General features: G+C 36.2%; 2 protein-coding genes across 3 annotated transcripts; both read right to left on the reverse strand.

Moving 5' to 3' along the window:
* Positions 1 to 10,252: 10,252 nt before the first annotated feature.
* Positions 10,253 to 13,569, reverse strand: LOC107039919 (venom carboxylesterase-6). Its single transcript, XM_015259775.1, has 3 exons — positions 13,360 to 13,569; positions 13,002 to 13,291; positions 10,253 to 10,475 (listed from the first exon to the last, which is right to left on the reverse strand). Exons 1-3 carry the CDS (start codon positions 13,567 to 13,569, stop codon positions 10,253 to 10,255), a joined length of 723 nt encoding a protein of 240 aa, XP_015115261.1.
* A 1,447-nt stretch (positions 13,570 to 15,016) lies between these two features.
* Positions 15,017 to 21,362, reverse strand: LOC107039941 (venom carboxylesterase-6). 2 transcript variants are annotated; one of them, XM_015259806.1, is made up of 8 exons: positions 21,151 to 21,362; positions 19,579 to 19,874; positions 19,283 to 19,482; positions 17,031 to 17,227; positions 16,761 to 16,926; positions 16,481 to 16,677; positions 15,750 to 16,036; positions 15,017 to 15,676 (listed from the first exon to the last, which is right to left on the reverse strand). In XM_015259806.1, exons 1-8 carry the CDS (start codon positions 21,346 to 21,348, stop codon positions 15,463 to 15,465), a joined length of 1,755 nt encoding a protein of 584 aa, XP_015115292.1. In that variant the 5' UTR covers positions 21,349 to 21,362; the 3' UTR covers positions 15,017 to 15,462. The 2 variants fall into 2 exon arrangements, with proteins under 2 accessions (XP_015115292.1, XP_015115293.1); XM_015259807.1 differs by lacking the exon at positions 15,017 to 15,676 and having other exon boundaries at positions 15,995 to 16,073.
* Positions 21,363 to 21,647: the final 285 nt, after the last annotated feature.

Consider the following 21,647-nt stretch of genomic DNA (forward strand, 5'->3'; position numbering starts at 1 on the left):
ACAATCAAGTATGAACGTTGGTTTATAAGGTTCTTCATTTTTTTCACTGTTAGAAACAACTACGAACAAATCGTTCTACATATATCAACTGTCTGCCACCCCGTTTTCTCGGTGCATTGAAAATTTGTGAGCACTACAAACAACTACAAACGATTTTAGACAGGAATCCGAGCTCATTCTGGCAATAGCTTTCAATCAGTTCCTACTTGGTCTCCAAAAATCGATTGGACGCTCATTTGATTTCCGATTGCGAAAATTCCAAAACTACAATCAACTACAAGCGATTGCAGATAAGAATCCCACGTAATCTCAAATACAACTATGAAATAGTTCCTAACTGTTAAAAAAAATCGATTGAACGTTTATTGCGATTCCGATCGTGAAATTTCCAGAACTACAATCAACTACAAACGATTGCAGACGAGAATCCAATCTCACTCCAGCTCTAACTATGGAATAGTTCCTAACTGTATTTCAAAAACGAATTGGACGCTCAATTTCAAACTACAAACAAGAAAAACGTTACTACTATCACGAGTAGCTCAAAATCTATCAATTATGAAATTTTGGTTCAAATCCAACCAAGTGGGGTGCCCACTTCACGGAGCTAAGGTTCGTTAACGTTTTTCAAGTGATTATTTTTCTTGATTTCGTCTGTTGTATTCGCGAGAAAAAAGAAAGTTTTGACTACGTTTCAGTGAATTGTTCTACCTTGTATTTTCAGATTAATCCCATTCGATTAGTTAATATCACGTTATTTCTGATGAGCTTGTGATTGTTCATCTGAAAAAGCATGCCATCTTCACATTTATTCGATTGTTTTTTCGCTCAAATCACGATGCCATCGGACCTGTCAAATCATTATTGAGGTTAAGTATACTGGGATTGAGTAATTGGAGATGAACCTGAGGTTGAGCAGTGGCCATTCAACTAAAGCCCGGCGAAGCGTTTCGCATAATAGTCTAACGCTGGGCTGTGAGCGCGTGACGCGGCTCAACCTCGGGTACATGTGACGCGCGTGGAGTTTATCCCAAGCTGGGGCGGAGTGGCGTATTTCTAGCTGAGATACGGGTTCCGAGCCGAGCTCGAGCGGCGTGATTTCTACCCGGGAAGCTGAGAGTTTCAGAACTCAGTTTAAAATTTTTGAAAGTCTCAATTTGAGATTTCCGTAAGTCTCAATTTGAGATCATAAGTCTCAGATCGAACATTTTTTTGGCTGCATTTCATCGGTTATTCACGTTCTGTAGTCTTACAATTATTATCTCATGTAAATTCACTGGTATGAATATGAATAGAAATTAAAAATGGACATAACATAATAAGATAACATGTTGATGAAAAGACACTATCTGGAGTAAGTTTTCATAACTCATCCCGAGTCGTGCGCAGTCTGGGAGAAAACCCTGCTTGACAGGGTAAATTTATCCAGAACTTCAACGTTTCGTCATTCGGCCACATCACCATTGTTATGTTCCTTGGATCTCCAATAGAAAGATAGAGAGGCTTCTTAATTTTAGTTGGAGCCCACACGAACGGTAGATTCGATTGCTCATCGGGTGTAGGATTTCTAGAAAAAAAGCAACAAATAGTTCTCGAGTTATGGAATCGGCTAATTGAAGAAGGGTTCTGAAATTCGAATGCTCATTTACCCATACTTCGCGAAATTGTACCACATTTGGGTCATTACATCAATCATTCCACTATCCTTCTTACTCATGGAGAAACCTGGGAAGTGTTGTTCCGTTATGGGAAATAGGTATTGAAGTTCATCGCGATGAGCCACTCCGTAATTATTTTCGGGATCACCGAACAATTTTGAATGGGATTTGCGCCCTTCATATCCGAACTCATAGAAGTAAACGGGAGTTCTTTCTCTGCTTAGGGTGGATAGACCCTTTATTATGCCGTTGTTGTATAGTCCAACTGACAACATCTATGTAATAACAGATCGATAATAACACAAGAAACAATCATTTTCTTATAAATATTTGTTGACCTAAAAAACCATCGCGACAACGAGTGAGGTTGACAAACAGAAACTATTTCCTGTTAAGGATATCCAAGTAGTTCGGGGAATTTTTTCTGGTGGAAATTCTGTTCGGTGTTTATCAAATAGACCAAGAATCTTTTTTACAGGTGCAATATCAATCTCAATTTCCAAACGTTTTTTTTCGAGAAAACAATTTTTGAAAAAATTAAATTTAAGACATTGGGTTCATAAGAGCTGTATAGCTTTACAGCGCAGTCCAATAGTTCATAGTTTTAAAGCTTTCTCTCGTATACATAATTGTATATGACGTTGTTAGTTATACTGTTTATTTTTTTTGCAACATTCAAAAATATAAGTTTTCAGATAAATAATCGAGATTCGCGGCAGCGTATCGGCCAAGGAAAATTTTTTACTCCGAATGTCCAACACATCAGGCCAAGCGCTGCCAGGTATCTAAACACGAAGTAACTACTCCCTACACTACCTCCAGATTATGCCTATTAAAGTAGCTCTACCCTTACAGTAAATTCAAAGATTATTGGAATTCTATTTTTTTCCTCAATTTAATTACCGTTTTGGTTTTTCAAAGAAGAAATGTTTAAAAATCAGGATTTAACCCAGTGTCTTATGTGAAAATCAACATTTCCATTGTAATCAAAGATTAAAATCTGATTTTTTTTCATTAGATGTGAAAAAATCAAGAATTTTTTTGACACCTCGTAAAAAATAATCCACCGTTTTGCAAACAAGTTTTATTATTTATTTATCAGAGGGAAATGTTTGAAAAAATATCAATATTTTTCGAAATTTAATTTAGATAATACTGACTGGGTATGATTTTTTAAAAAAATTTTTCCATGCAATTTAGTTGAAGAATTTAAAAACTGAAAATATCCAAAAGTACAGCGTTGCCGGCCGAAGGGTAGAGTTACTTTAAACAAACTAAAAACGGGACAAGCTATATGGAAAATACTCTTAGTCACATCATATAAGAATTGCTCACAAGCTTTCAATATTAAGAGAGTTATGCGCATAGCAACGAGTTCCTATTCTCATTTTCGCATTTCCACATTAACTCCGAGCCTTAGGCGTGAGTTTTGGATTCCGATTTTCGGACAAACTGAAATCTTGCTTAAGGGGAGACTACTATGAGCTTTAAAAGTCGCGGGCTATTGGAATGACATTTCTCATACATTGAAGATCGATTATATATGTCTAAAAAAGAATAATTAGTCCAAAAAAAAATTGTTTTTTGTTCATTTACCTCGCAATCGCTTACAATGTTAAAAATAGCCCATGGCCTCCAATTTTTGAGCTAGAGAGGTTTTTTTCAAAATTTTCACAAAAATGTGGGCAATAACAATTACGAATTAGTTTTTTGGAACTCAACTCCTACACAGCTAATTTCGTTATAGTAAAAAATTGCACCATTCATGTAAAATAACCCAAAAAATGTTTGTAAAAGAATCAAGAATATATTTTAAATATTTTGACGATAATTTTTCTGCCTATTTTACACGAATGGCGTAATTTTTAGAGTAAACAAAACGAAATTAGCTGTGTAGGAGTTGAATTCCAAACAACTAATTCGTAATTATTATTGTACACATTTTTTCAAAAATTGAAAAAAAAAACCTCTCTAGCTAAAAAATTGGAGGCTCTGGGCAGTTTTTTAATATTCTAAGCATCTGCCGGGCAAACGAACAATTCTTTTGCAACTAATTTTTTTGCACTAATTATTCGTTTTTAGACATATATAATCGATCTTCAATGCATGAGAAATCTGACTCCAATAGCCCGCGACTTTTAAAACTCCGAGTGGTCTCCATTTTAAAAAAAGTTACTAACTTGATCGAAATACTCTGACATCCTTCAAGAAACGTCGAAGTAATTATTCATCTTTTCATGTTGACAACATCATTATTAGATACCGTATTTGTTGGACCCGTAGTGCAATGTCATGTTCTTATTGTCATTGTGGAATCACGGTTATATGCATGTGTTTATTCATCACAATTTTCGTATCAACTCCCATCATTCATAATGGCAAATCATCAGTAACAATCATCAAGATGTTATTCAGTGAACAAATCTCTTAAATATTCAGCATTTTTATCACTTGATGATATACAGATTCTTGTTGCGACTATACGTTATTTTTATTTTTTCCAATACTGGCTTGACCATCCACCACATGCTTTTCATTCTCATTAAATCCTCGACAGGTATGCATACCATTATGTTAACAATGTTGCCTTTTTCCTGTCACACACTTTTCCACACATTTTTCACAAAAAAAATGAAAGTGGAAAAATGCAAATGGAATGAAAAATGGTTCCCGGATTTTCCCCCGAAAAAAATTCCACGGAAAAAATTCTCCGGAAAAAATTTCCCCGGACAAAATTCCCCCCGGAATCATTTCCCCCGGAATGATTTCCCCTTACCACTGAACATGCAGGTTACACATACATGTATTACCAATATCAATTCAATTTACTACGTCTCAATCTTTCCAACCCAAATCAGAATTCAACATTCAGGGGAAATTATCAGGGGACAAAAATCCGGGGAAATAATTAAACGGGGAAATTCCTACGGGGAAATAATTTCCGCGAAATTTTTTCCGGGGGAAAACAATCCGGTCACCATGAAAAATGAAAGAAAAGTTTCTGATAAGCATTTTTAGAATATCTAATGAAATCAGTAGTGGAGTGATAAACGGAGATAAGTCGACTTACCTCCCAATTTGCGTAATTACATCCACAAAAAAGGTTTGTTTGAAACGCAGCAAATATTTCTCTATCAAAATTACCGGGCTTAACGGAAAATCTCGACCGACTTCGCGACCCTTCGGGGAAATCACGAAGCAAATATGAAATTTCAGTAGTATCAATCTACTCCTCAAGAGTATATATCGGTTAGTCAGAGATTCACTTATAGAGTACAGTATCAAACTAACCGAGTATCGAGTACATCACCGAGTATTATATTGAGTCTAGCGCTCTGTGTAGCGTGTCTATTTGATTCAATTATCAATGAATTTCGAGTTAAATATCAATTATTTTGAGTCAATCATCAAGTTTAATATCGAGAGAATCTCTAGTGCAGTGAAAAGACTATTATCAAATTGACATTGAGACATTCATCAACTCGTGTATCCCTGAAATTAAGATGGCTTGCGCCACAAATAAAGTACGTCACCAGTGTTTTGTAATCTGCGTGTTTTTGATTTTCACCGTTTCCATATCACGTGTCCCCGATCCGCCCTAATATTAGCCTCAATCTCTAACAAGGTTATAACAAAAATTTTGCTATCTCTCTTAGATTCCGAGATATTGATGGAAAACTGGTCAATAGTCAAAATTGGCTTATCTCCTTTTACCACTTCGCTACTGAAATTCTAATTTTCTGGTTGACACGGCATTAAATATGGTGATACTATAAATTTGAGTCGGTAATTATCCTTAATCATTCATCTATTTAAAAGTAACTCCGATAAAGGAGTAAATGCATTACAATTCAAAGAGCATACAAATTTAGAAAGACAGGATACGAACGACAGAACAAAATTCATGAGCAGATTGTGAGGTTTATTCAAAACGCAGGTAACTTAATTTCTTATGTGAAGTCTATGAGTCATGTACATATCATAGATGCATGCTCATCAGCTGGGGCTTGTTCGGTTAGAGGGTGAAGGAGTCGCCTGGTCAACGGATCTCTCTTTTTTAGAGAGAGAGGGTCAACGGATCTCTCTCTCTAAGAAAGAGAGATCCGTCGACTAGCGACACCTTCACCCTCTAACCGAACAGGCCCCAGGGATGTGAAGTGACACCACGTTTTAAAGTACGTCCGTACCGAAAAAAGTCAGTAATGTGAGGTCAATTTTCTAGTAATCATCATTGCGCTAATGATGTTGTCTTTTTCCCGTCACATACAGAACTGTACATGAACGAAACCATTTATGGCAATGACGTTTTTAATCTTAGAAATTTGGTTTTCATTCTGTATAAAAACATGAAGACTATTTCTTTTTCACTCCGGCAATGACGGTCTGTATCAACCTCGTTGGCCATTACAACCCTTTCAGACCACAAGCAAAAAACACTATTAATTGAAAAATTCCAGTCACCTTCATGATTTCAAATCGTGAGGTATTAGTGGCACCTTCAGCTCCTATGTAGCGCTCATAAAGTTTTTCAGAAGTTTTGTGACCTGCACTAGGAGAACAACTGTAATCGAAATGTAACATCCCCGCTATGACTTCATGAAATTTGGTTTTCAATAGATCTCTGTGTTGATCATTTTTCTGGTCATAAAGTGCTGAGAAAATAAATTAATAAGATTCATCAAGGAAGTGTGGGTAAAAAATCCTAAGCGGCTGTATCTGTGAAACAGGAGTTAGAGTTAACGTGGATACGTCTAGGTTGTTATTCATGCCACTGCACGGAGAGAAATATTCAATAAAAATTACGTATCTTTTCCGTAATTCCGGAGCAAAATGTGGTTGTAGGAAATTTTACGGAACTGTCACGGAATTTTTCCGGAGTGTTTCGTAATTTTTATCTGAATCTCCTGTGAAAAATTGCGATTCTGTCACTTAAATTTTCTGAGTCGATTCACACGTAATTTTTCTTCAATTGCTCAATTCTCCCAGACGTCTCAATTCACGTGGCTCGAGGAACGTCTCGTGCTTTAAAATATTCTTGTATTCAAGTATGATTTTCAAGGCTTTATTGTTTTCATAATTTTTTTAATGCAGTTCCAATGTTTCAATATGGAATACATTCATGATGTAACGCGAAAAGATAATGCTTAATGAGAATTTATTTGAGTTCTGTGAAGCGCAAACATTCTCAGATTTAAGCCATTGAAAATAATTCACTCCTGTCAAGTAAATATAATCTGCATATTAGCAAATTTTTCTCTCAGGGTGTGCGGCCGTGTTGAAGTGCCAGTGTATTGTGAATGGATCAGTCGCCACCAGGGATACAAAAGAAAGACATCACACGTCACGAACCGGTGAAATGAAACGTCAGCGAGGTTCATGTGACAGGAACAACCACGACGATCTGTCGTCACGTGACGAAAATGTGACTATTTTACCATGTGACCGTCATATTCCCTCTAACTAGTGGTAGACTAGGGGACGCTAGTTCAAAATTCGATGATTTCTCCATGGTAGCTGTCATAGATCGGCAATTACAAAGCATTAATATGAGTATCGATGACATCTCGATTTGAAAAAGATAAAAGCCAGTGGTTAATTGGTTGATTAATATATAAGTACCATTTCTCGCACTGGCAACGGTCGAACAGTTGAGATCAATGAATAAATCTGATTTTACACAACATTCATTTTAGATTAAAAGGTTCGAGCGCGGACTGAGCCAAAATTCCACAACAATTTTTTATCCAAATTTTCAGTAGTAATACCACGAGACCTCCAAAACTATCGGATATTTCCCACTTGTTTTATTGCGTAGCAACGATAGGGAGAAGTTTTGCAGATTAAAATCCCGAGCGCGCAGCGCGAGGGATTTTTGTGCAAAACTTATCCCGATCGTTGATACGCAGGAAAACGTGAGGGAAATGTCCGATTCATTTTGAAGGTCGAGTGGTATTCGACGGATTATTTTTTGTAATCGGATCCTTCCCAAACCGACTCATTTTGACTTTCTTTATGACTTTCTTTCACTCCACAGAATAATTTATTTGTCAGTTATTTGGTTAGAGAAACAATTGCAGAGCTAGAGGGAAATTCTCAAAAGCTAGGGGGAAATAACCGCTGTAATTTGAATTGGGAAGTACTTCATGTTATTGAATGTTGAACTCTGATTGGCCCAGGGAAGGCCAGATCCGATTACCAAAAATAATCCGTATAATATTTATATGAAAATTGCCCAGTATTTTCAAACCGAATATTCCACGGAATTTTCAACTAGAAATTCCACTCTACATTCAAGATTTTCTGGCTAAAGGTCCTTAACTTTTGCAACGAAAAACCAGTGAAATTGGAAAATTTGTAAGTTTCTGTAACAAAAAAATTCATGACAGTCACGTTACATCTAATTAGTTGATTGTCATACGTCAGTCGATAGTGTGATCTAAATTCTGACGCGGAAAAAATGACGTCACATTAGTCACATGATCGTCATATTTTTCTGACGTTATTTCGCAACCCTAGTCACCACCGAAATATGACGTTGAGCCTAAACGCTGTATCAAGGATGCAGCTGCTTAGGATTTTTTTTTATTGGATGATGGATTATGGATTGACACAAATTGATTTTTTTTAAATATATCCAAATGTTATACAAAATCCGAGAATTTTTTCAAATTTTCTCGAAAACTGGAAAAGTTACACAAATTTTCTATAAAACCGAACAATGTTCTCGATTTTTTTAGAGAAATCAAGCATTCCGACAGATGGCATTGGCTGTTAGGGATAATTCTGCGAACAACTCTCAACATGAAATTAAACACGTATTCACGTCAAAAAATGTCAATCGGTCACCTGCGGTGTGTAAAGCTCCTTCATGAGTGGTAAATCCCATCATCACTGGCACTTGTAACTGATGGTGCATGTCCATTGGTTCTCTTATCAAAAATGCACCGTCAATATTTTTTTCCAGCACTGGTCGGGACGCCCTGTGTGGATATATATCAAAACCCTGGAACATTGGTTATTCACAAGGAAAGCACTATGAACATTCAGGATTATTGGTGAATTTTGGATATTCCATTACTGGCAAGGTTTGCTGAGCAGCGAGGATCTCCTCGGGTTTTTTCTCTCTGAGACAAGACAGAAATTCAATGGATTTTTTTAAAGGACATCCAACTTGTTCTCCAATCTCTTCAGCAACTTCTCGTGCCATTTTGGGGGTTTGGAAAGCCCATGGATTAAAAGGAGTTCCACTTTGCGCAATCACCCGATGAAAAAGATCTGCAATGAATAAATTTCACAAGAAAACTTTTTTCTTGTTGAATTTACAGGGTATCCCATCAAATGAGACTTAAATATTTCAAATTTATTCGAGTCATTGCGAAGGGAATAAGTAACTATACACGGAGAAAAAAGTTAGACAAAAATTACCAAACAAGTAATCGTAGAGCGAAAAAACTAGATTTTCAGTACTTTTTCAGCCCATATCGGGGAAAAAATCTGAGATGAATAGTAAATTTTTCTCTGTTGGCCTGGAAAAAATTACTGAACGTGAGGGTAATTTGGTTCGAAATTGTAAAATTTACGCTGCATTCTATCAAAAATTATTCCCGTGAACGTGAATGATTACTCAATATTGCGTATAATTTTCCTGGAACGAAAAATGATTTTTTACCGAATGCGTTTAGTAAAATTTCACTTCCATTCGTTTCCATCACGTGAAAAAATCGTATTGAAATTTTCTATACGGATTGCGTACAGAATTTTTATAAGATTTTCGTATATGATATTCAGATATTTCTATACGGATATTTTGTATACACATTATTTCTATACGATTTCTATAGGTTTGATCCTATACGACCCACTGCCACATCTATGAAACATTTTCTATGTAGTTGCGACATTCCTCTACGTGTTTCTCTGGAGTGTTTAGACATCTGTCGTATGAAAAAAAAAATTTATGTCAAAATTTATGGATAGAAATAATTCGTATAGAAAATATTCGCATAGACATATCCGAATATCATATACGGAAATTCTATAGAATTTCTGTACGCAATCCGTATAGAAAATTTCTATACGATTTTTTCGTAGGTGATAACCTTCTGATAGGTGCAAGAAAAAAATATCCTAAAATATCCAAGAAAAAAATATCATCGATGTGTTTTTTTTGAGCAAACGAATCGTAAAATATGCTCCGCAAACAGGTGTTTTTTCATTGAATTACATTTCGCCCCACAATTATTTTTCGCAGAGTAGAATTTGCCACGATTTTCTAGGTAACTTTTATCTAACTTTTCTATTCGTGTATGGATCTCTGATTCAAGTCGCTGACGAATTTCATAGTTGCTTCCTTGAATTAAAAGTGTTTTTCGGGTACGGTAATCTATATTTCTATTCATAATATTGCATATTTGTTCTTTTCCTCCCTCTCGACTGTATTATGTGTGTGATCGTCTTGTTTTTTCTCGTCATTCTTTCATCTTCACTCTTATTCCACGGACGTGTAATTTCTTCTCTTCATATTATGTATTTCACCCCAAATTCTTTGAATAACATCATTAATCATTAAATAGGCACATCCTTTACTACATAATTTAACCACAAAGTATAATATCACCTTCCGTTCCTGAAGCCATCATGAAGTAATAGGCGCTAGCAGCACCAGCCCCATTTCCGAAGAGCGTAATGCTACCTGTATCACCAGCAAAAAATACAATATATTTGTTGACCCATTTCAACGCCGCAAGCTGATCTTTCAAACCATAGTTGCCTGGCATGACTTCGTCTCCAGTACTAAGAAACCCAAATGGTCCAAGTCTGCAGAAAATTGATAAATTTTCCGGTGTTACACTATGTTGTACAGTGGAGTCCCCTTACTTTTTCCGACTCCAGACGTGTCCTTGAGGGAATTTCGTGGGAAATCTCTGCTAAGGAATCGCTCCCACTCCTTCACTCTAGGTAGGATTAGAGGGGGTAGGATTGGAGGTGGGAGGTTATGAGCTAACGTGTTATCCATGCCATTTGTGAATCATTGCGCATTTTCGCGCGAATGACGTCGGGAACAAGGATAAACGATGCACCAGGAGTGGGAGAACTTTTTTGAGGGAGAACAAGCCGCAGGGGAAAGACTGGAAAAAGTAAGGAACTGGAAAACTAAGGGAACTCTACTGTAATGCGACGGTCAGATTAGGAAATTAGTAAATTAATCATGACGTTGTTATATGGACAGAATTTATCACATTCTCGTTCGTCTCATGACGGTCACTGGGGGCCATCTTCCTTCATAACGCAGTGGTTTAAATTTCAAAAAACTAATTCGTAATTGTTGCTTTCGGGTCACTCGTCGTTAGCAGCCGTACCGAAGAAAACATTGACGTACCAAGGACTATATCTGGAACTTGTACCTCAGGGAAGGGTCAATATGAAATCAGTAACGAAGTGGTAAAACGGTTTAAATCGATTTTGACTATTTGCCAGTTTTCGATGAATATCTCAGAATCTAAGGGAGAAAAATTTTTGACGAGACCTTTTCTATAACACAATTTGCTCTACGAAAGAGATCTGTTTGAAACGTAGCTATCCTCAGCTTTTACCCGAGTGGAAATTCCGGTCAGGTCTTGATCAAGTTTGGATCAGGTTAGACCTGACCACTTATCAAGTATTGATCAAGTTGACGGATCAGGTCTTGATCAGACATGTTACGCCTTTGACCAATCCGGATTTGATTAGGACGAATGGATCCGAACTTAATCAAGTCAACTGTATGAAAACTGGATGACCTGTCTGTAAGTATTAATAACAATTATCAATGATAATAAATCCAAAACAAAAGATAATCCAATTCTTTCACCGTAGGCCGCCTGTCTTAATGAATCTCTGCTGTTGTTACCTTTGAAAAAGCTTATTATTTTTTTACCGATGCTGGGGATCGAACCGGGGGCCCTATGATTGCTAATCGTATGCCCTAACCAATAACAATAACACTAATAAATAAATAGACATTTGGTGATTTTTTTCTCAAGACCATTTTCGTGTAAGTTTGATACTCCTCTAATACGTATTTAGGGCATCATCATCCCTCCCTTCTGTACATTTGAGAAGGGCTGGCTGTTAATTAAATTGATTAATTAAATTAATTTAATTTAATTTATTTTAATTATCGTATAATGATTTTTTTTAAAGATTAAAAATAATTATTGATAATGGTTGTTAAAACTTAATTTGAATAGTATAATAATAGTTGATTAAATTATCCGAAAAACTTATTAAAATTAATGTCAGGTGGAGCGGATCTGAATCTGATCATTTTCTCTTCAATTGACCCCTTTCAAATGCCGATCAAGGATATCAAATCCGAATTTGATCAAATGGGGGTCAGGCAGCCGACCTCAGGGTGAGATCGTGCCTACTTGATCAGAACTTGATTTGAATCATCCTGCAGTTTTTATGATCCGATCTACTGGATCAAAACTTGGTCAGGTTCTCATCAGGAATCACTGGATCACTCGAACTTTACAAAAACCTGATCAAGTTCTGATCGTGCTTCAGGTGGGCCTGAAGCAATTTCCACTCGGGTATCTATTAGTCAAACGGTCGGTCCTATAGACAATCCTTGAGCACCATCGTGAGCCTTCGGTTGAGCGGTCAGACGATCGCGAAAATCCCAAAAAGTAGTACATCATCAGCCTTTGTAGAATCAACGTGTTGTGTCGTTCAAAGTACATCACCGACGCGTCACGTGAAAGTATACCACCTCAAATTCAGTGAATTATCAGAAACAATTGGCAAGGACAATTAACAGTTATTTAGTACATCACCCACTGTAATTATAATTTGAGACACTCAACACCCAAGTTCAAACCAAAATGTAAATTTTACGGTTAACGAAGTGGTTCGATTTCACTAAAATATACACATTTACTGACATTTTATAATTCAGTGCTTTAATTAATTTCCAGCCTATCCTGAAACAATACCTCTCACATCCACCCTAAAATTAGATCCTCATCTCAAACAAGGTCATTACAAAAATTTCGTTATCTGCCTTAGATTCGGAGGTATTCCTCAAAAGCTCAGATGAGAGCTAAGTCGACTTAAACCGTTTTACCACTTCGCTACTGACATGAATTCGACCATCGCGTCAATTATTCCGTACAAGAATATTTTAAGGTATGAAAATTAAGCAATTGAAGAAAAATACATGTCTCATGCAAACATGTTTCAGATATTAGAATTGTTTTCTCAGTGTGCTATTCATTCTCAACACCAATATCTCAACCAGAAGCCAGCGTACGTATAATGTACAGCTAATACTAGAATTTCGGTAAAATCATAATCCCTTACCTATAATTCAAGGTAACCAAAACAATGTTATGATCCAGTAAGTATGTGGGACTGTAATAAGATGAATGTCCTGAACCAGTCTGAAACCCCCCACCATGGATCCATACCATGACTGGATATCTAGGCATAGAAGATTTTTGCCGATTTGCCAGCAACGGCGTGTAGATATTCAAGTGCAGACACTCTTCCACACCTATAATTTCGTCCTCCATAGGACTTACAATTCGTTGGATGCACCTTGCTTTGTCGGATTGAGCTTTAACAAAGCGGGGGGTGGCTAGTACAGGATCCTATAATAGTGAAAGTCAATCGCATGACAGCTCATCAAGAGAAATTTTCTCAATTACAGAAATGTTACCGAAAACCGTAAACTGCCGATGGGCGGTGAAGCGTAAGGTACACCGCGGAATGCTGAGAAGTTCCTCCCCTTTCGGGATTCCATGATTTTACCTCGAAATCTTCCATACGCAGTGTCCAAATAAATATCACAATTAATGGAAATCATTGAAGTGAAGAGATAACACCAGAAAGTTAGGAAACTGGCTGTCATCACTGATATATTCCTCATGTTGAAGAATTTTCAAACAATGTATGAGCGCTCTATATCGTACTTCGTGAGCAAAATACTGATAGTAGCGATAGGAAAAAAAAGAGACGCGACCAAACAATACTTAAGTGAAGAAGGACATATGTGATATTGAAATGGGACACATTGGGTGATGTTTACACTTTTTTATTGTTAGGCCAACAATTTCATAGTTAGTACTTCGTCGATCTCAATGAACTATTCAGGCATTTCTGATGTTTTTACAATCAGGGATATAGACGAAGGCGGAAAATAGTCGAGAAGTTATTGTACAGTCCAACCTTCGTACAAGATACCACAGGGACGGTAGGGGAATAAATTGTGCTGATTGGTCGCAATCCAAGTGGGAAAAATAATCAAAATAAAACTGATGTAAACCTATCATGTAGTCCCGAACTCTGCACTCTGACTGATCGAAATCAGAATTTAAGAAATTCTTATTTTTATGAGAAAATCATTAACAACTTGGAAAATTCCGGCAGCCGCGACCGTGAATTCCCAACCTATTCAAATGTCAATTGATCTTAATGATCTATGTTTACGATGAGCTTCAAAAATGAAGATGTTATTGGAATATCAATGATCGCTTCACACCAAAACAACAACTTTGTTGAATTTCCGAGATAACGGAGAAATCCCATTAACGATTTCACCTTCGAAATAATTCAAATTCACGATATTTATACTTGAAATATAACTCTTACTCAGATTTAGAGGAATTATTTCCAACTTGTACGGCTATTATGCTCACGCATCAAAATTTTTGTTACTATCATTCAATTGTTTTGGTGTCCGGCGTAATGAACTTGTTCTTTTATGCTTCGTATTATTTTTTTGGTATTGTTTTCTCTGCCTACCGATCATTGCTCGCCGGAGTAAAAATATCTTCATATTTCATATCATATTTTTTCTTGGCGGAAAAATAAGTCTCATTTACAAAGGGAGCGCAATAATTTTCCTATAATTTTTTCTGCGTATGTAGAATGAAACATTTCTGAATTGTTGATCTATCGATTCTTCTATAAATATTCATTTCACGCTTAGAACACGGAGAGAAACGTTGGGTGGAAATTATCTATAAAATCGCGCAAATTTTACTGTACAAAAAGGTAATCGTGTAGCGAAATGCCAATTCAATAAAATAGTATATTTCCTAACGAGTGCAAAAAAGTGTTTTTTGGCGAGTGGGAGGTTTATATATAATCCCACGAGCTAAAAAACATTTTTTCATGAGTTACAAACAATATTTTTCATCACAATGTGGCGGAAATTGGACTTTTAGGCACGCGGAGCGTGCCGAAAAGTTCACTTTTCGTCACAGCGTGATGAAATAGTATATTATGTCATTAGGCGATAAAAGCATTATCTGCCGAATACGATTATAATCCGAGCCGAAGGCTCAGATTATAATGCCACATTCGCCAGATAATACTTTTATCGCCGTGTGACATACGATACTTTATATCATTGGGCCGGAAAACCGCGAGGCGAGGTTAGAATCGCGGTTTTTTCTGGCCTAATGACATGAAACCCATTTTCCTTTACTGTAAAACTCCTCCACATAGGTGAATCATTACGCAATATTGAGAAATTATTCAGTTCACTGGGAAATTTTTTGATAGGATAAAGGGCAAACTTTACAACTTCGGCAGAAATTCCCCTCACGTTTAGTAATTTTTTTGGAGCCAGCGGAGAAAAATTTCCTACCTATCTTGCACTTTTTTTCCCAATATAGGGTATAAACTACCTAAAAATAGATTTCGTTACACGATTACTTGACTTGTCTAGTAATTTTTCTCCACCTCCTTTCTTCGTGAAGGCTTTCATTCTTTAAAAGTATGTCGGGTGTTTGAGTCGATATATATATTTAATATTCTACAATTCATCTTGAACCGAAACAAAAAGTCGTGAAGGGGCGATTCCAGCCCGGCAAGGTAATTTCTCCCAGAATTGAATCCTATCCTTGAACAGATCTTTAGACATCGATAGATTCTTCGGACCTCCAATCAACAAATATTCGAGGTGCTCACTTGACACCGGTTCCCAACTGACATCCAGTAGGGGTCGTTTTTCGGGCTTGACAGGATTCCTAGAACATATTTCTTCGTGATTTTCTTGACCCAAACCAGAACCCCATTTTCAAGTTCTCTCTTCATAATTACCCGGTTTTGGCAAAATTGAACCACATTGTCGTAATAATTTCCACCATTTTCAACTCGTCATCTGTGAAACGAGCTATAGGGAATAAATGCTCGTGAACTGGGAAGAGGTACTGAATTTCGTCATGATGTGCTACTCCATAAGTAGACCTATAATCTCCGTAGAATTTCGTGTAGGAAACCTCACTTTTATGCGTCAAGTGGTAATGGTATATTGGAGCAGAAGCCATTTGAAAATGTTTCTGTATTGCCTTGTGGCTGGCGATGTTAAATAATGCATCAGAGTACATCTACAATACCATTAAGCAGTTAAAACCCAAATTGACTCTGCAATGATGACGTACAAAAACAATTCATAGAAAACGAATGTCACAGAAAAAATCAATAGATTTTAGAATTATTTTGCAGATTATTGGATATTTTCTGTCGAAATTTTTCCGCATAAATTTCCAATGGTTTTTTCACTGCATTTCCTTCCTTTTCTGAACAAAAACAGCAAAAGCTTGGAAAATTCCAGCCGAAGTCTTTCTATGGGAAATGTCTTCACAACATAAGTCTACAGCAAGTTTCAAATCTCTTGAACTTTTGAATTTTTTCAATAGATTTTCCGGAAAACTGATATAATTTTCAAAAAAAGTTCAATGTAACTCCAATAGACCGCCCTAATTCAAGTGCCCGGAGTTTCTATTGATTTTTTTTTCTATCATGATTATGAACTGAAAAAGAAAACTCACATTAGTGACAGCGAGTTTTGCAGCTTCATCGATCTTCTTATTTTTACCACCCAAATAAAATGATCGAATTAGCTTAGCGATTTTTCCATGCACAGGTTTCGGACAATTATTATCAAATCCCAGAGTTATAGGTGCATACTCAACGAACTTAGTGTCCAATTTTTCTACCAATCCAGATTTCGTCTGTCCATAAATGGCTGTAAAAATTCAAATAGCAATGCTGTAGTCACAATTATCGAATCTGAAAGAAAAACAAGAGTCTTCCAAGTTGATCCCTTACAGCCAACTCTGAAGATTCCTTCGTGCGAATTAGTTCCCACCATCCATGGTACATCAGATCTATTTTTTAGATTTTCCATTGCGAGAGGCTCTTCAGTTAGAAAAGCACCATCATGAGGAGGCTCGACAACTGGTCTGAACGGCATAATAGGATCCAAATCGAACACCTAAAATTTCAAACCAGAGGTAATTTTAAAAAATATGTTCAGGAATTCAAAATTTTCACCACTTTTGAAAATCTGATTTGTGCATAAAAAAATTATAGAAATACCGGCCATTCTAGCTCAACACCGGCCATTTTTTTAGCATCTATTTTCCGCAAGCATTGGAGCATCTTTTCTGAATCTCCAACAGGACACTTTAGATCTCGTGCGAATCTTCTGGTTGTTTTCATGGCCATTTTTTCGGTGTTAAATGCCCATGGATTTTTCACTGTTCCACTCTGCGAAATCGCACGATGGAAAAGGCCTATGAGGAGAGCAGACATGTTCATGAATTAGCTGACTGAGTGTGGATAAACGAAACATTTAAAAAATTGAATAGAAAACCCAGTTCAATGAAATATGGATTCTTAAATACCTATTATTATTTTTCAATTACTGAACACTATTACAGTTCTATTCCTTTCTTGTAGATTTATATTGAAAATTGAATAATTTTACGGTGGCATTTGTAATAGATATTGAATTTTCTCATACGAGTTACTCTATTTTAACATGAGAAAACGAAAAGATACAATCTAAATAAATCGCGAAATTTATACCCATGAGAATCTCAATAAAGTCAATATCTAGACAGATAAAAAGACTAAGAAAAATCTGAAAAAAATTATATAGAATAAAATTTCCTACGGAGTTTCAGTAGAACTCGAATATAATCCTAATAGAATTCCAAGGAAAGTTCACTAGTATGTCCTACCCAATGTGCAATAGTTGTTCATATTTTCATATATAGATGCTACACTATTTTAAAAACATTGAAATTTTATGAATAATTTAGTAGTAATTTGTAGGAGAGCAACATGGAATTCGATTTAGGGGAGAAAAATAAATTGCCCAATTTCATTAAAATTTTAATGAAATTCCAAATTCTCAAGAGTTGGAAAGATGCGAATTTCTCGACTTACCTGAATTTTTCATTGAAACATAAATATTTGCTACCAAATTACGCTAAGTTTTCAATTCTTTAAAGCTTAAATAATGTATTACGTGATTTTTCCTGATTTTTATAAATTTTTGTGGAATAACTATACTGAAATTTGCAGTCTTCATTGACTTTTCGATCAAATTGTGACTTTTCCTGATACGTAACTGGGAGACCCAGCATCGAATCGCGGCTCGACAGTGCGCGTTTTTTTTCTCTCTAAATTCTAATTCTCTTTGAATTTTTTTATTTATTAATTTTTTTAAATTGAAGATTTTTTTATTATAAAAACATCAGAATGATAAAAGGATTAGAATTTAGAGAGAAAAAAATCCCGCACCACGCAGCCGGGATTCGAACCCGGGTCTCCCAGTTACGCGCAGGACACTCCCAACTAAGGAACCGGGAACTACGGAAATTGTCTCTCAAAATTCGCTTCAAAACGCCGCTTAACCACCTATAGGCATTAAATATTTAAAGAGAATTAGAATTTAAAGTGACAGTATTCGTTGAAATTTCAGTAGAACTGTCACTTGATACCATATTTCAATAATTTTATATTATACTATATATTAGGTGTGTGACTTAATTTTTACAGATTTTTCAGTAAATTTATTTAATATAAAAAAATAGCGAACAACGAACTTAATCTTGGAAATATTGTCCATCGTTTTCTATGACCTTGCGCCATCTCTCAGATAACATTCGAATGCCGTCGCGAAAGAAACTTGCAGGCTTCGAGGCGATAAAGTCATCGACGAATTTACGCACATCGTCCAGCGTTTTAAACTGTTTATCCACTAAGGCGTGATGCATGGACCGGAACAAGTGATAGTCGGGTGGGGCCAAGTCTAGTGAATATGCCGCGTGTGGGAGAACTTCCCATCCCAAGTTTATGAGGGTCTTCTGAGTCGTGCGAGCAACATGAGGTCGAACATTGTCATGCAGCAGTATGACTTGCCTGCTTTCTTGTCCAGTAAATGGCTTTTTCCGATCAAATTCTTCGCTCAGTTTGTTTAGTTGTCGGCTATAGCGTTGCGCAGTCACGGTCTGACCTATTTCCAGGAGTTCGTAATAAAGCACACCCTTCATGTCCCACCAGATACACAAGACAATCTTCTTCTCAGAAGCATTTTTTCCTTGTTGGAATTCGTATAAAATGCAGTGCCGAATGTGCTGTTTATCAGTTTCCATCGTAAACTCTGCTATTCTGAAAGGTTATGTAACTTACATAGACTTGTCCTTCCGTATTCTGAAACCTTTTGTCCGATCCTTTCAAAACCAGAAAAGACCGCGAATATATTTCTATTTTAAATATAATTTTAAGCTCGAAGAAAAAATCTGTAAAAATTAAGTCACACACCTAATATATTTTACTACCTTTAGCCAGAGGACTGAGCATCAGATAATGAACACTAGCGGCTCCCACCCCATTTCCAAATATGGTAACACTCTTTGGGTCACCTCCAAATATCTCGATATTCTCTTGCAGCCATTTCAATGCATGGACTTGATCCTTCAAGCCCATATTACCCGGAATAACCGTATCTCCTGTGCTCAAGAAGCCGAAAGGTCCAATTCTGTTTTCCCATTTTAAAAGTAACAATTTTAATTAATTCTACTCGGTGCGGAAGTGTAATGGAATAGAATTGATATTCCACTATTTATTTTTGTACCTATAATTTAGTGTAATAAGAACTAAATCATGATTCAGAAGGAATTCTGGACCATAGTGCAAAGAGTGCCCGGATCCAGTAGACCATGAACCTCCGTGAAACCAAACCATCACTGGGTACTTCTGATTCGGTCCTTCAATTTCATAGTTCATTTTCGGGGTGTAGATGTTCAAATACAGACAATCCTCGTCTCCTATTATATAATCTTTGCGGAAGTACACGTTTTGGTGGATGCATTTCTTTCCATCGAATTTTGTGTAGCGAATTTGGGTCCAGGCTGGAGAGGGCTGCGGTGGCTGAAAATTGATTTTTGAACCCAATTTATCATTCAAAATCTACATTTAATTCTCCCTCGAAAATCCCCTGGTGGAAAAAACTCCTTAAATTCTATTAGAAGAAAAAAGGTTAATTGGAAATAATGACGTTATTGCCGTTGACCCATTATTTCCGATTCAGGTAAGTAGCGCAATGCTGACACGTATGGAAAAATCCAATAGGAAAAGCTAGCGAATTCTCTAGAAAATTCTATTGGGATTCTGGAGAAAATCTATCGGATTTCTATAGGATTTCTATTGGAATTCTATTGGAAAATTCTATTAGTTTTTTGCGCTGATTCTATTGCATATTTCATACGAAAAAGTCAATAGATTTTGAATTTCTTTCTCCAGAATCCCAATAGAATTTTCTAGCTAATTCGCTAGGTTTTCCTATTGGATTTTTCCATACGTGTCAGCATTGCGCTGCTAACCTGAATCGGAAATAATGGGTCAACGACAATAATGTCATTATTTCCAATTACCCTTTTTTCTTCCAATAGGATTTAAGGAATTTTTTTCACCAGGGTCCTTAGGGATCCATTGAAACATCTGAAAGAAAAATTGTTTACGTTCTCAAGAAGATTCTTAAGGTAATTTAAAAGGTTTAATTTTTCTCATCAAAAACCATGTTTTCAAAATCGTAATCGTATATGAATATATTCTGCAACTATATTCATATTTAGAATTTTACCGGAAATCAATCCCTTGCAAAAAAAAATTATGAGAGGTTTCCATTATTTATACAAAACCAAACGATTCGAGACAATCTGTGTATGAAATATCATCTCGAAATTTTTAAAGTTCTGCTTTATTTTGTTATCGAAAAGTGTAGGTAAAAGCAATTATCGTTACTATTATTAATATATTTAAATAATGGAAAAAAAGGCTGTCAGAATTAGGATGGAAAAAGATCTTTAGAAATGAATTGTTCAAGCTAACTTGGTGAGATAGCCCGCACGGTAAACAAATATATGGGACATATATATCAATTACATGCACATATATGTGCGGCAAAAAATGCAATGTCAGATATATACAATATATATGCGTCACATATATGTGCACGTATTGTATATTCAACATATATTTTATATACTGCATTTTTTTACCAAAAATATATTTAAAATAAATCGAACATATCTCCCATATATAATTGTTCGCATATATATTTTTTTCGTGAGGGAGATGGTTGACAGAACATGTTTTACCTATTTTTTAATACAGACTAATCAATTATTTCAAATCTATGACTAACCTCGAATCGCCAGGGACCAATGGGAGGAAGAGCATAAGGTATTCCTCTAAACGCGGCGAATTTTCTTCCACTGCTGGATTTAAGAGTCATACCCATTATAGTTCCATTTTTCAGATTCACGGTATGAGAGGTGGAAGTTGCATTGAAGCAGTGTAAGATCGACACCAAAATTGTCACGAAGATAGTTGATGCATACATGATTGAGACCAAACTGTTTGCGCTTTTGAACCAATATGACCATGGAGGTATTCTGTTGCGTGGTCGCACTGTGCGATAAACTCAACAGTTTACGGGGAGTAATTACAGCGATATGAAAACCCTCTCAAGATATAGAAACTAGGTGAATATGTTGGAAATCATTCTTCCTATATTTTACTACCTTGCGAATAAATCTATGATATTTACATAAAAATAAACTAACGATAACCTGATGCTTATCATCACGTACTATCTACAATGAACAATTAAATCCCTCTAAATATAGCGACTCTATTGTA

Source organism: Diachasma alloeum, unplaced genomic scaffold, assembly GCF_001412515.2.
Source record: "Diachasma alloeum isolate Michigan unplaced genomic scaffold, Dall2.0 Dall_scaffold_00313, whole genome shotgun sequence".
Classification (NCBI taxonomy): Eukaryota; Metazoa; Arthropoda; class Insecta; order Hymenoptera; family Braconidae; genus Diachasma; species Diachasma alloeum.

Bases quoted from the DNA above. Each gene is read 5' to 3' on its own strand.
- LOC107039919 (XM_015259775.1), bottom strand. From the start codon at position 13,569: ATGAGGAATATATCAGTGATGACAGCCAGTTTCCTAACTTTCTGGTGT. The intron at 13,292-13,359 runs GTAACATTTCTG...TCACTATTATAG, and splicing joins TCGGCAGTTTACGGTTTTCG to GATCCTGTACTAGCCACCCC. The intron at 10,476-13,001 runs GTAAGGGATTAT...AATTTTCTGCAG, and splicing joins TTGGTTACCTTGAATTATAG to ACTTGGACCATTTGGGTTTC.
- LOC107039941 (XM_015259806.1), bottom strand. From the start codon at position 21,348: ATGTATGCATCAACTATCTTCGTGACAATTTTGGTGTCGATCTTACAC. The intron at 17,228-19,282 runs GTAGTAAAATAT...CTCTCCTCATAG, and splicing joins GCTCAGTCCTCTGGCTAAAG to GCCTTTTCCATCGTGCGATT. The intron at 15,677-15,749 runs GTAATTATGAAG...AATATGTTCTAG, and splicing joins TTCAATTTTGCCAAAACCGG to GAATCCTGTCAAGCCCGAAA.